Here is an 11,837-nt window from a genome sequence, read left to right on the forward strand (position 1 = left end):
CCGGCGGGGGTGGGGAGATGCCTAAGTGTGTACGCATGCGTAGTGCGAGGCACGCAAGCGCAGTACGGTCCCCCGGGCGACGGCGGCGGCGGCGGCGGCGGCTCTTCGGGGTGCTCGGCTCCCTCCCATCTAGGCCGGCCCCGGCCCGTTTAGCCCCCAGGAACTCACTATTTGGGGCCGCGGACTTTCTCGTCGTGCCCCACAAAAGTAAAGCTTGGGGACCTGGGGGGAGCCGGAAGTACCGCCTCGCGATCCCCAAATACTGTCGGAAACGGAAGTGGCCATCGGAGGCAGGTTGGGGGGAGGCCGGAAGTGACGGTACAGTGGGAAAGTCGGGGGCGGAGCTGCGGGGTTGTGGGGTGTGTGTGTGTGTTTGGTGTGTGTGGGGGTGTGTTTGGTCTGTGTTGGTTGCGTCGCTCTGCTAGAGCACCGAGGGTAGGTGGAAGAGGGAGGCAGTCAGCTAGCAGAGCTGGCCCACCGTGAGTGTCCGTCATTTCGGGTCTGTGGCGACTTAGGCGGGTTCGATGGGCGTGGCGTGGCGTGGCGCGCGTGCGCGAAACCACTTTCTCCGCATAGTCTGGCGCGACCCTCGGTCTCTCGTTGTCCCAGGGTTTGCCTACTTCTCGGGCCCTTGTCTTATCGCGACCAGTGATGACACTGGTCTTGTGTTTCCTTCCTTCTCTGCTTCCTAGCCCGACTGGCCCTCCCTTATTGTGATTGGCATCGTGGAGGCCCTCCCACCTGCCGTCCTCCAGATCCCTGTGCCGTCGATCTCTTGCCCTTTGTGTTTCTCTCCCTGTGCCCCGGAATCTGAAGGGGAATGGGGGAGGGTGTGAGTGTGTGTGCCTGTGTGAGAGAAACTCTTTAGGTATTGGGGCGGAGTCTCGGGCCGGGGAGGCTTCCGGGTATATAAAAATCTGCTCTGGGCGACAGCGGACCTCCCTCATAGCATTCTTCCTTAGAGAGCTGTCGGCCATGGAGCCCAATGATAGTACCAGTACCACCATGGAGGAACCTGACAGCCTGGAGGTGCTGGTGAAGACCCTGGACTCTCAGACCCGGACCTTTATTGTGGGGGCCCAGGTGAGACCCCAGTACTTCTGGGAGACACCCATTAACTCTTCCTCTTATAGGTTCCTTATTCTGAGAGAAGAGCCTAATTTTCTGGTTTTCACATTTTCTTTCATTAATTCCTTTGTTCATATTGTAGCCAGAACATTTTCTGATGTTTCCTCTTTGGTTTTTGTTGGGGAAGGCAGATTTTCTTTTGCCTTACTCCACCTGGATAAAACTCAGTGCAGAGAGAAAGAAGGAAGGAGGAATCTGTATTCCAACATCATAGATGAATTCCAGCCCAAAGGGAGAGACACGGCTCCTGCCTTTGGGAAAGGAAAGAGAACACACAGACCTAAAATACAAATGTGTCTTCAAAACAAAAACTGGTGACGTCTGTACTGTGTATTTAAAGGATAGAAATCAGATGCTGTAATGCTCATAATGCAGGTAGAGCTCTAATAGACAAAATTTTGAGGTGGTTAATTTATAGTTTTAAACACGGTGTTACATGTATTTAAGGAAACCATGTAGGCTTGTGTGATTAGATGTACGTAAACAGCTTGGTACTCTTTAAGAGTCAGTTGTCTAGTTAGGAAAAATGTTTTTCTGGCTTGCCCTTTTTTGTTTCTTCTTGCTTGAGTCTGCCTTCCTTAATCTGATTTTCTACTCCATCTTCTTTGTCACTGCTTTTAGCTTTGAGATTACAGTGTTGGTATCGTTCTGTGTTTGGGGAGGGGTCACCGGTATCTTTAGACACACACATTACTTTGGGAGCCAGGCAGAGAAGGAGAGAAGAGAATGTCAGTTGACTTTTCTGTTTTTCAACCCTGTAGTTTTGTCCTAGGTTTATAACCTGAAGTTCCTCATGTTTATTGTATGTATATTGACAGGTGCTGCCTTAGTTCAGGGCTTTGCACAATAATTAACCTCACAGTTAAGACAGGCAGGTAGTGATTTTATGATGGGATGGTTTTTACCCCTCACAAGTCGGTTGTCCCTTTGCTGTCCTTCCTTTTCCTCCCATTCCCAGATTCCTATTTATGTCTCGTCTTCCTTACAGATGAATGTAAAGGAGTTTAAGGAGCACATTGCTGCTTCTGTCAGCATCCCCTCTGAGAAACAGCGGCTTATCTATCAGGGGCGAGTTCTGCAGGATGATAAGAAGCTCCAGGAATACAGTAAGGGGGTGGGGGAGGCAGTTCAGAGCTGCCGCTGCTGTTCAGAGGGATGAGCTGAGGCCGTGGGTTTACCTGATCATACAATGTTTCGGTGTAAATCTTTTTTTCTGCAGATGTTGGGGGAAAGGTTATCCACCTTGTGGAACGGGCTCCTCCTCAGACTCAGCTCCCTTCTGGAGCGTCTTCTGGAACAGGGTCTGCCTCAGCCACCCATGGTGGGGGACCCCCACCTGGTACTCGGGGGCCTGGGGCCTCTGTTCATGACCGGAATGCCAACAGCTATGTCATGGTTGGAACCTTCAATCTTCCTGTAAGCTTGTGTTTCACATGGGATGGTTTTTCTGGGGGTAGTTTTGGTTGTGGTAGCAGTCAAGAGCTTATAAGACAGGCGTCTCAGTCTTTAGATTGGGGTTGGAGGGCCCTGTGGTCTGATGATGGCCTCAGTCTTTGAAGAGATAGGGGGTGGGGCTCCAGAGAATCAGTTGGAAGTGCGGGGGCCTTAGTATTTGACTTCTCCCAGAACAACTTCCCTTACCCTTTCCCCAGAGTGACGGCTCTGCTGTGGATGTTCACATCAACATGGAACAGGCCCCGATTCAGGTATCACGAGGCCTGGGAGGGTCAGGGAAGGGGATCTGGGAGAAGGAGGCCATGAAGTGGGGGCGGATCTGGCTGAGGAGATGGCTGGGACCTGGTTTAATAGGTGGTGGAGCTTGTGGCTTATCTCAGACCTGTCCTGATCTTCTCTCTCCTGTTGTAGAGTGAGCCCCGAGTACGGCTGGTGATGGCTCAGCACATGATCAGGGATATACAAACCTTACTATCCCGGATGGAGGTGAGTGGGCAGGGCTGGCTAGGGTCTGTCTGTCTCACTGCATCCTCCCTACCCCTTTTCTCTCAGCCTAGGGGTGGGGGCATGACTGGCCACATCCACTGGATTCTCCCCTCCTAATCTAATCTCTTTGCAGTCTTCATTCTTTCGGGAAGAAAAAGTATCTTTGTGAGGCTGTTTCATCCCTGCCAATTCTCTAAGTCCCGGGTATCTGGGCAGTTTGTTGCAGACTTGTCAGATGATTCTCATGGCATGTTTTTTCAGTTAAATACGGATTCCATGCTTTTCTATTCCTCGCTTATCATATTTTATACTGGGATGGCCTAATTTTATTAGTTTGCTTTTGCAACCGGTGGCCTTTCCTTCTTTTCTCTTGGAGGTTAGGAAACCCCAGGCCATACTTTTTTTTAGTAATTTGTTTGCAAGCATCATAGGTATTCATCACACATCTAACTTGTGTAAGTCTTAGGGAGTTGCTAGGGAGTCAGGTGTAGATGCAGAGCCCTGCCTTCAGGGAGCCGAATTAGCGCATTCTCCACTCAGTCTGCTTTGACCTGAGTAATTTTCTGCTGCTGTCTCATCTTGCCTTTGGTGTCTTGACTCTTCCCCACCTTCAGTGCCGAGGGGGACCCCAAGCCCAGCAGAGTCAGGCACCCCCACAGACGCCAGCTGTGGCCTCGGAGCCAGTAGCCTTGAGCTCTCCAACATCAGAACCGGTCGAAAGTGAAGTGCCTCCTCGGGAGCCCATGGAGGCAGAAGAGGTGGAGGAGCGCGCCCCTGCCCAGAGCCCAGAGCTCTCCCCTTCTGGCCCAGCCCCAGCAGGCCCAGCACCTGCCCCAGACACAAACGCACCCAAGTGAGAGATGGAGGGAACCTTTTGGGGTAGGAGTGGGTTGGGGATTCTAAGTGAAGTATGAGGACCAGGGAAGGTCTGATGGGAGAGGAAGGATTGCTTAGGGGTTATACCTGTAGAGTTAGTGTTGAGGGGCAGGGAGGGGCTCCAGTGTAGGTAAATGGGGTTAGGCCTGGCCGCTGAGCCAGAAGCACTGGTCTCCCTGGGGCAAGGAAATCCAAGTGGTGCTTCCTGAGTCCACACAGGCCCCGTCTGTTTTTTAGGGTTAGTGTTTTGCCATTGTAGGTACAGGATTGTATGGTGGGGAGGGTGGAAGCAGTTTATTTTCCTCTTCTCATCTTCCCCTGGGTGAGGTTAAAGAACGGAAGCTCCGCTAGTTCAGGAAGGGATTGGGCCAGGGGTCTGGGAGGCCAGGAAGAGGTAGGGCAGATATGGTGAGGTTGGGAATCTGAGGGAAGCCTTGGCTCACTGCCCCTTGGGGTTGCCCACAGCCATCCTTCCCCTGCGGAGTATGTCGAGGTGCTTCAGGAGCTACAGCGGCTTGAGAGCCGCCTCCAGCCTTTCCTGCAGCGCTACTATGAGGTTCTGGGCGCCGCCGCCACTACAGACTACAATAACAATGTGAGCCCGCCCACCCCCTTGCCCAGTACTCCCCAGTGGGGCAGGGAGAAATGCAGATCACCCCTTCCCCCCGCAGAAGGCACTGCCTTCGACAGAATAGCTGCCCTTTAGATTTGGAAGGAAGTGATCTTTTCCTCCGTGACAGAGAAGGAGGATCTTTTTCTCCCTGACATCTTTATGATGGCCACTGTCACTGTCCTCGCACCCTCTGGATCCCCTCAGTGAGTTATTTAGGAAGTTTATAAAGTAAGGGAGATTAGCAGGTGGTAACTGATTCATTGTAGGGCTTATTTTATCAGGAAGCTGTTAATGTGTATAAAACAGAATTCACTTGCAAAGATGTGGTCTACACAGAAGCTTTTAAGCACGTACTTGAAGACGTAGAGGACGTGAGAACGTGATAATTTCAAGAAGGTTCTGTTTTTGTTAGCGAGGTGGATTCTAGCCTAATGTTTTCCGCCTTTCTGTGTTTGGCCCCGGGGAGTACAGCAAGAGGGCCGTGAAGAGGACCAGCGCTTGATCAACTTGGTGGGGGAGAGCCTGCGGCTGCTGGGCAACACCTTTGTGGCGTTGTCTGACCTGCGTTGCAATCTGGCGTGTGCGCCGCCGCGTCACCTGCATGTGGTCCGGCCCATGTCTCACTACACCACCCCCATGGTGCTCCAGCAGGCGGCCATCCCCATCCAGGTGGGTCAGGGGAGTCTGGCCTGAGGGAGAATGGAGGGCTGTCAGTGGAACGATCCAGCATAGCTATTGGGCTCAAAAGAGGTTAGAAGGGGAGCATACTTTGGAAACGTGGTGACGCACGATGAAGGAGCCTTTAGAAGTACAGTGTGTCGTGGGGTGCTCTGGGTTAGGCTCTGGTGTTTTTCTCACTTCTGCCCCATCCATCTCTATCGTCCAGATCAACGTGGGGACCACTGTGACCATGACGGGGAATGGGACCCGGCCCCCCCCGACTCCCAGTGCAGAGGCACCTCCCCCTGGTCCTGGGCAGGCCTCGTCCTTGGCCCCCTCTTCTACCACCATCGAGTCTTTGGCTGAGGGGGCTCCCCCGCCAGGACCGGCTCCCCCACCGACCGCCAGCCACCCAAGGGTCATCCGGATTTCCCACCAGAGTGTGGAACCCGTGGTTATGATGCACATGAACATTCAAGGTGAGTTAGGAACAGTCGCTGGCAGAGAAGAGCAGCGCGATGTGGGAGGTGGGGTTGGCGCTGAGGTGTGAGGGCGCCAGGGTGGGGAAGGGGAGGCCAGGGCTGATGGCGGTGGCAGGGGGATCGCGCAGAAGCTCTTCTGGTTGGTGTGGGGGGGGAGGGGCAGGAAGAACTACTTGTCCTCAGAGAGCTGTTTGCATGGTGAGGGGAGTTTCTCCTCCTTGGCTAGATGGAGTGAAAGGCAGGCTTTGTGGTCGGGGGAGTGGAAGCCTGAAGCGCGCCGATCTCGGGAGGATACAGTCAGGCCTTGCCCCGCCTGTCTCAGGGCCGCTCTCTCTGTCTCCTTGCCCAGATTCTGGCACACAGCCCGGTGGAGTTCCGAGTGCTCCCACTGGCCCCCTAGGACCCCCTGGTCATGGCCAGACCCTGGGTAAGAGTGAGGGCATCAGAGCAGGCTGAGCTCTGGGTAGAGAAGGGGTAGGGCCAAGTGGGTGGGTTGAAGGGGGTCCAGGTTCAAGGTTACATCAGACCCACCCCCCAGGCTCCACCCACATCCAGCTGCCCTCCCTGCCCCCTGAGTTCATGCACGCCGTCGCCCACCAGATCACACATCAGGCCATGGTGGCAGCTGTTGCCTCCGCGGCCGCAGGTAATGACCTGAAAGGGGAAGCCTGGGAGGTGGGGCCTGGACCACGGTGGTGGGCATCATCCACTGGCAGGCCGGGGCCCGGCCCTCAGCCCTCTTCGGTCTCTCCCCTCTGCCACCCACAGGACAGCAGGTGCCAGGCTTCCCGACAGCTCCCACCCGGGTGGTGATTGCCCGGCCCACCCCTCCACAGGCTCGGCCTTCCCATCCTGGGGGGCCCCCAGTCTCGGGGGCTCTGGTGAGTAGGGGTGGGGGAGTTCCACTGGGGATGAGTGTGGGGAGAAAGTTCTATGGTGGGGCATGGAGAGGCCAAGACTGAAAGCCTGCCTTTCTCCTCTCCCCTCAGCCGGGCGCTGGTCTGGGTACCAACGCCTCTTTAGCCCAGATGGTGAGTGGCCTCGTGGGGCAGCTTCTTATGCAGCCTGTTCTTGTGGGTGAGTACTTGTTCTTCCCCACTTCAAACTGAAGAGGTGTCCCTGGCTCTGAAGGCTGATGCTCCCTTCCCAGTCTCCTCACTGGCACTTCCCAGTTCTCTCCATGTTCCTTTGTTCTTGCTTTCCTACTGGGAAGACCAGAGTGGAGATGCTGTGGGGTCTTGATTTTCTTGAGGTTTCAACTTTCCTCTTTTGGCCCCTATAGCTCAGGGGACCCCAGGAATGGCTCCACCTCCAGCCCCTGCCACTGCGTCAGCCAGTGCCGGCACCACCAACACAGCTACCACAGCTGGCCCTGCCCCCGGGGGGCCTGCCCAGCCTCCACCTCCTCAGCCCTCCGCCTCTGATCTTCAGTTCTCTCAGCTCCTGGGGAACCTGCTGGGGCCTGCAGGGCCAGGGGCTGGAGGGCCTGGCATGGCTTCCCCCACCATTACTGTGGCGATGCCTGGTGTCCCTGCCTTTCTCCAGGGCATGACTGACTTCTTGCAGGTGAGTGGCTGGCTTGCTCCTCACTTCACCCTTCCTATTCCTGGGCCCAGCCAGGCACTGGAGTCTTGTTGCCATTATATTGCCACTTGGAAGGAAACTTGGGAATTTATTGACTCTGAACCCTCCATTTTGGAGATGAGGAAAACAGGGCTTGGAGAGCGAAGCATAGTAATTTGGGTCACTGCCTTCTGACCTAACCCAATCAGAGGGAGAGAGGCAGCTGCTCAACCTGACTCGACTCTGGAGAAGCTACAGTGTGTATTCTGCTTTAAGGTGCAAAGACTGGAATAGAGCTCCACGTCTTCCAGACCCCTGTTGATTTGTGCCTTCCTGATGCCCTTTTATGCCCTTGTCCCCATTCTCACTTTGTCTTCTGTTCTTCCTTCCTTCTCTGTGGGGCAGGCGACACAAACAGCTGCTCCGCCACCTCCGCCACCTCCGCCCCCACCCCCGCCTCCGGCCCCAGAACAGCAGACGGCGCCTCCACCAGGGTCCCCCTCTGGTGGCGCAGGGAGTCCTGGAGGCCTGGGTCCTGAGAGCCTGCCGCTGGAGTTTTTCACCTCGGTGGTGCAGGGTGTGCTGAGTTCCCTGCTGGGCTCCCTGGGGGCTCGGGCTGGCAGCAGTGAAAGTATCGCTGCTTTCATACAACGCCTCAGTGGATCCAGCAACATCTTTGAGCCTGGGGCTGATGGGGCTCTCGGTGAGCAAATGGGGGTACCTTGGCCTTCTCTAGGGAGGGGCAACCAGGGGACGGTAGATGGCCTTTGTTAGGGGTATTGTCAAGGTGGGGTGAGGCTGATGGGCTGGTGGGCAGGCCAGGTGGTAAAGGCCACTGCTCCCTTCTGCCCCTGTCCCTAGGATTTTTTGGGGCGCTGCTCTCTCTTCTGTGCCAGAACTTCTCCATGGTGGATGTGGTGATGCTTCTCCACGGGCATTTCCAGCCACTGCAGCGGCTCCAGCCCCAGCTGCGATCTTTCTTCCACCAGCACTATCTGGGTGGCCAGGAACCCACACCTGGTAACATCCGGGTAAATGAAGACCTTGGGCCCAGAACTCTTCTCACCTTCAGTTCCTTATTCCTAACTTTGTTCGTTGCCTAAAGCTGTGACTGCCCCAGCTCAAGCCCTGGGCTTGGTTGGGGAGGAGGGGGAAGTGTCTTGAGGGGTGTGGGACTTGGTTCTAAACTTGTGCTGTTCTCTTCCCCCCACACCGCCCTCCAGACGGCAACCCACACATTGATCACGGGGCTAGAAGAATACGTGCGGGAGAGTTTTGTGAGTAACCCTTCCCCATCCCCTCCTCTCCTGGCTCTGGTCAGGATAGCCCACGGCTCCCAGTCTCTCAGGGCTTCTGATTTGGGGGTCTTGTGTGTGTTTTGTCTCTCAGTCTTTGGTGCAAGTTCAGCCAGGTGTGGACATCATCCGGACAAACCTGGAATTTCTCCAAGAGCAGTTTAATAGCATTGCTGCTCACGTGATGCACTGCACAGGTCAGGGGCTCGCTGGGCCCAGGTGAATGGGGCGTGTTGGATGTGCAGGGCTGCTGGGTGCCAGCATTCCGTCCTTATTTCTCACCCACAGACAGTGGATTTGGGGCCCGTTTGCTAGAGCTGTGTAACCAGGGCCTGTTTGAATGCCTGGCCCTGAACCTGCACTGCTTGGGGGGGCAGCAGATGGAGCTTGCTGCTGTCATCAATGGCCGAATTGTAAGCATCACCCAGCCCCAGATTCCCAGCCTTTTGTTTCCTCAGGTTTCTGTTTTCTTTGGTATCCTGCAGTTTTTTTTTCTTTTTTCTTTTTCTCAAAACTGCCCTCCTTTACTGTTTGGTACCTTTCAAAAGCTGTTTGAGGGTTTTGTGTTCCAAGTCTGCTTTCTGCCCCCCAGCGTCGCATGTCTCGTGGAGTGAATCCGTCCTTGGTGAGCTGGCTCACCACTATGATGGGACTGAGGCTTCAGGTGGTGCTGGAGCACATGCCTGTAGGCCCTGATGCCATTCTCAGATATGTTCGCAGGGTTGGTGATCCCCCTCAGGTAAGGGACCTGATGGGCTATGGGGTCAGGGGACTCGAAGGAACTGCAGAGATCTGAGAGGGCCTTTTGTGGTGGTCTCCTTCTCTGTCCTTTTGCACAGACGCTTCCTGAGGAGCCAATGGAAATTCAGGGATCAGAGAGAACTCCCCCTGAGCCTCAGGTACCAGGGAGAGGTCGAGGAGCCAGATAATGTGGAGTGGAGGGCTGGGGCCGGAAGGGCTGGAGGCTGAGAATTCTGAAGCCTGGGTCTTCCCACTGTCTGACTGCCAGCGGGAGAATGCTTCTCCAGCCCCTGGGACAACAGCAGAAGAGGCCATGTCCCGAGGTCCGCCTCCTGCTCCTGAGGGAGGCTCCCGAGACGAGCAGGATGGAGCTTCAGCCGAGACAGAACCTTGGGCAGCTGCAGTCCCCCCAGTGAGTGTCAGGAGGTGGTCCAGTGGGCTAAGGCAGCTGAAAGTTGTGGGAATGACTATTTTTTTATCTTTTCCTCCCCAGGAATGGGTTCCTATTATCCAGCAGGACATTCACAGCCAGCGGAAGGTGAAACCGCAGCCCCCACTGAGCGATGCCTACCTCAGTGGTATGCCTGCCAAGAGACGCAAGGTTGGTTTGCCTCTTCCCTGAGGATCGCTCTTTATCTGAATTCCCCTATTGTGCTTAGAGTCAGACTATGCTTAGAGTCAAACTAATTAGAGCTGGAAAGAATTCTTCCTAGTTTGGTCCCCTGATTTGATGAGGAAACTTTTCTGGCTCAGACTTGCTCATGGTTGTTGCCCCACACTTTTATATTAGTCTGTTTGTCAGCAGTCCTTGTCATCCCTCAGCTGCCCAATCCCCATGTGACCAGGGCCCGTCGTCGTTAAGGTGGGCTTCCTCTTGTGGATTAGCTAGCTGTGAATACTGGGTGGCTTGACCCGTCCTGCCCCTCTTGTTTTGAAGACCAAGTCCAGCACATTCAATGGTGTTTTTGGCCAGAGCCAAACACAATTAGGAAGGCATTTCTGTTGTCAAAATGACACATGGACTGTTTCCCTTCTCTCCGCTAGCATGGAGACTCAGTGGTTGACTCATGGAAAGGGTGAGCTGGGTGGTGACATTGGATCTGATGTTGATCCTCTTTTCCCTTTCAACCCCATCCCCCAGACGATGCAGGGTGAGGGCCCCCAGCTGCTTCTCTCAGAGGCCGTGAGCCGGGCAGCTAAGGCAGCCGGAGCTCGGCCCCTGACAAGCCCCGAGAGCCTGAGCCGGGACCTGGAGGCACCAGAGGTTCAGGAGAGCTACAGGCAGCAGGTGCCCCCACCTTGAAGCAGCATAGGGATGGTCTAGTGGGAGGGATTGGGCTAGGGTCCCTCTTCCCTGGATCCCTTCAGAGATGAACTGGTCAGTCTGGGGCTACTACTTGGTTTTAAAATGTTTTCCCCTAGGGGCATCTGGGAAGGCTCAGTGATGCCATATTGGGCTACTGAACAGTACATGGCTGGTGGGGAAATGTTAGCTCCTGAGGGATGACTTCTGTGTGCTTGCTGGGATCCTAGGGGCTGGGTCAGTACCACTCCAACCTGCTTTGCTCTCTCTCTCTAGCTCCGGGCTGATATACAAAAGCGACTGCAGGAAGACCCTAACTACAGCCCCCAGCGCTTCCCTAATGCCCACAGGGCTTTTGCTGAGGATCCCTAGCTCTTTGCTCCATGGCCCTCCATCATCAGGGGACCATTTCTCCCCTCTTCCTTCACAGTATTTAAGAAATAAAGTCAGATTTTCCTGGCTCTCTTTTGGTCTCTAAATTGTCTTCGTTAAGTAGTCTAAGCCCCTTAATCTATGAAGTTGGTTTTATAAATTAATTCCCAGGAACCCACCTATACTAGACAGCTTTTAACATTTCACCACGAGCAGATGTGCAGCACAACAAGTGTACAAGCCTGCTTGTTTTGAGGTCAGCCATTTTCAAGGAAAACTGTAAATGAGATGAAAGAAACCTACATGGTTTAAAGAAACCTATATCCTAGTACATGCGAGGATAGGGCTCTCAAACCATTTAATTGCCAAGCAGCTGCAGACCTGTAGTCTTGACTAGCATGCAGTGGTACCAGTGTAACTCAACCAAGTTTGACTATGGTAGAACTGTTCTACCCAGTTCAAGGAGCCCAACCAAGTTCAAGCTCTGTGCTTGAACACATGTGACAGCTATAAAGGCACTTCCTTTCTTTGTAGACACGACCAAAGGGACATGTGGCTGCAAATTCTCTGCTGTCCCTTCCCCTTTTTAGCTAGTTTGTGCTGGGCAAATAGAACGTGGCAGAAACCTAAGGCCAGGTTGTAAGCTTTGCAGCTTCTGCCCAGACCTCTTGGAACACTGACTCAGGGAGGGACATTAAAAGGCCTTATGACTCAGGATATCTTGCCAGAGAAGCCATGCAGAGACAGTGGTTGACAACCCAATGGAGTTCTGCCTTCCAGATGTCCCACCATGGCCCCAGACATGTGAGCAAAAGCCCTATAGGACCAAGGAGCTCTCAGGTGCTGACTGACTGGTTACCAAC

The 11,837-nt window shown here is 54.4% G+C and overlaps 1 protein-coding gene across 17 annotated transcripts; it reads left to right on the plus strand.

Moving 5' to 3' along the window:
- The first annotated feature begins 53 nt into the window (after window positions 1-53).
- On the plus strand, window positions 54-11,066 carry BAG6 (BAG cochaperone 6). Of its 17 annotated transcripts, none has more exons than XM_060163283.1 (26): window positions 55-318; window positions 963-1,083; window positions 2,117-2,234; window positions 2,348-2,544; window positions 2,781-2,834; window positions 2,995-3,069; window positions 3,684-3,922; window positions 4,411-4,540; window positions 5,030-5,227; window positions 5,445-5,697; window positions 6,023-6,127; window positions 6,239-6,346; window positions 6,469-6,581; window positions 6,690-6,777; window positions 6,983-7,266; window positions 7,669-7,966; window positions 8,125-8,294; window positions 8,487-8,540; window positions 8,653-8,755; window positions 8,847-8,971; window positions 9,151-9,297; window positions 9,398-9,457; window positions 9,568-9,711; window positions 9,793-9,900; window positions 10,441-10,587; window positions 10,879-11,066. In XM_060163283.1, the coding sequence occupies exons 2-26, from the start codon at window positions 976-978 to the stop codon at window positions 10,972-10,974; spliced, it is 3,522 nt and encodes a 1,173-aa protein (XP_060019266.1). In that variant the 5' UTR covers window positions 55-318; window positions 963-975; the 3' UTR covers window positions 10,975-11,066. The 17 variants fall into 17 exon arrangements, with proteins under 17 accessions (XP_060019276.1, XP_060019277.1, XP_060019280.1 ...); XM_060163287.1 differs by having other exon boundaries at window positions 6,050-6,127; XM_060163285.1 differs by having other exon boundaries at window positions 55-294; window positions 967-1,083.
- Window positions 11,067-11,837: the final 771 nt, after the last annotated feature.

Source organism: Lagenorhynchus albirostris, chromosome 10 (genome assembly GCF_949774975.1).
Source record: "Lagenorhynchus albirostris chromosome 10, mLagAlb1.1, whole genome shotgun sequence".
Taxonomy (NCBI): domain Eukaryota; kingdom Metazoa; phylum Chordata; class Mammalia; order Artiodactyla; family Delphinidae; genus Lagenorhynchus; species Lagenorhynchus albirostris.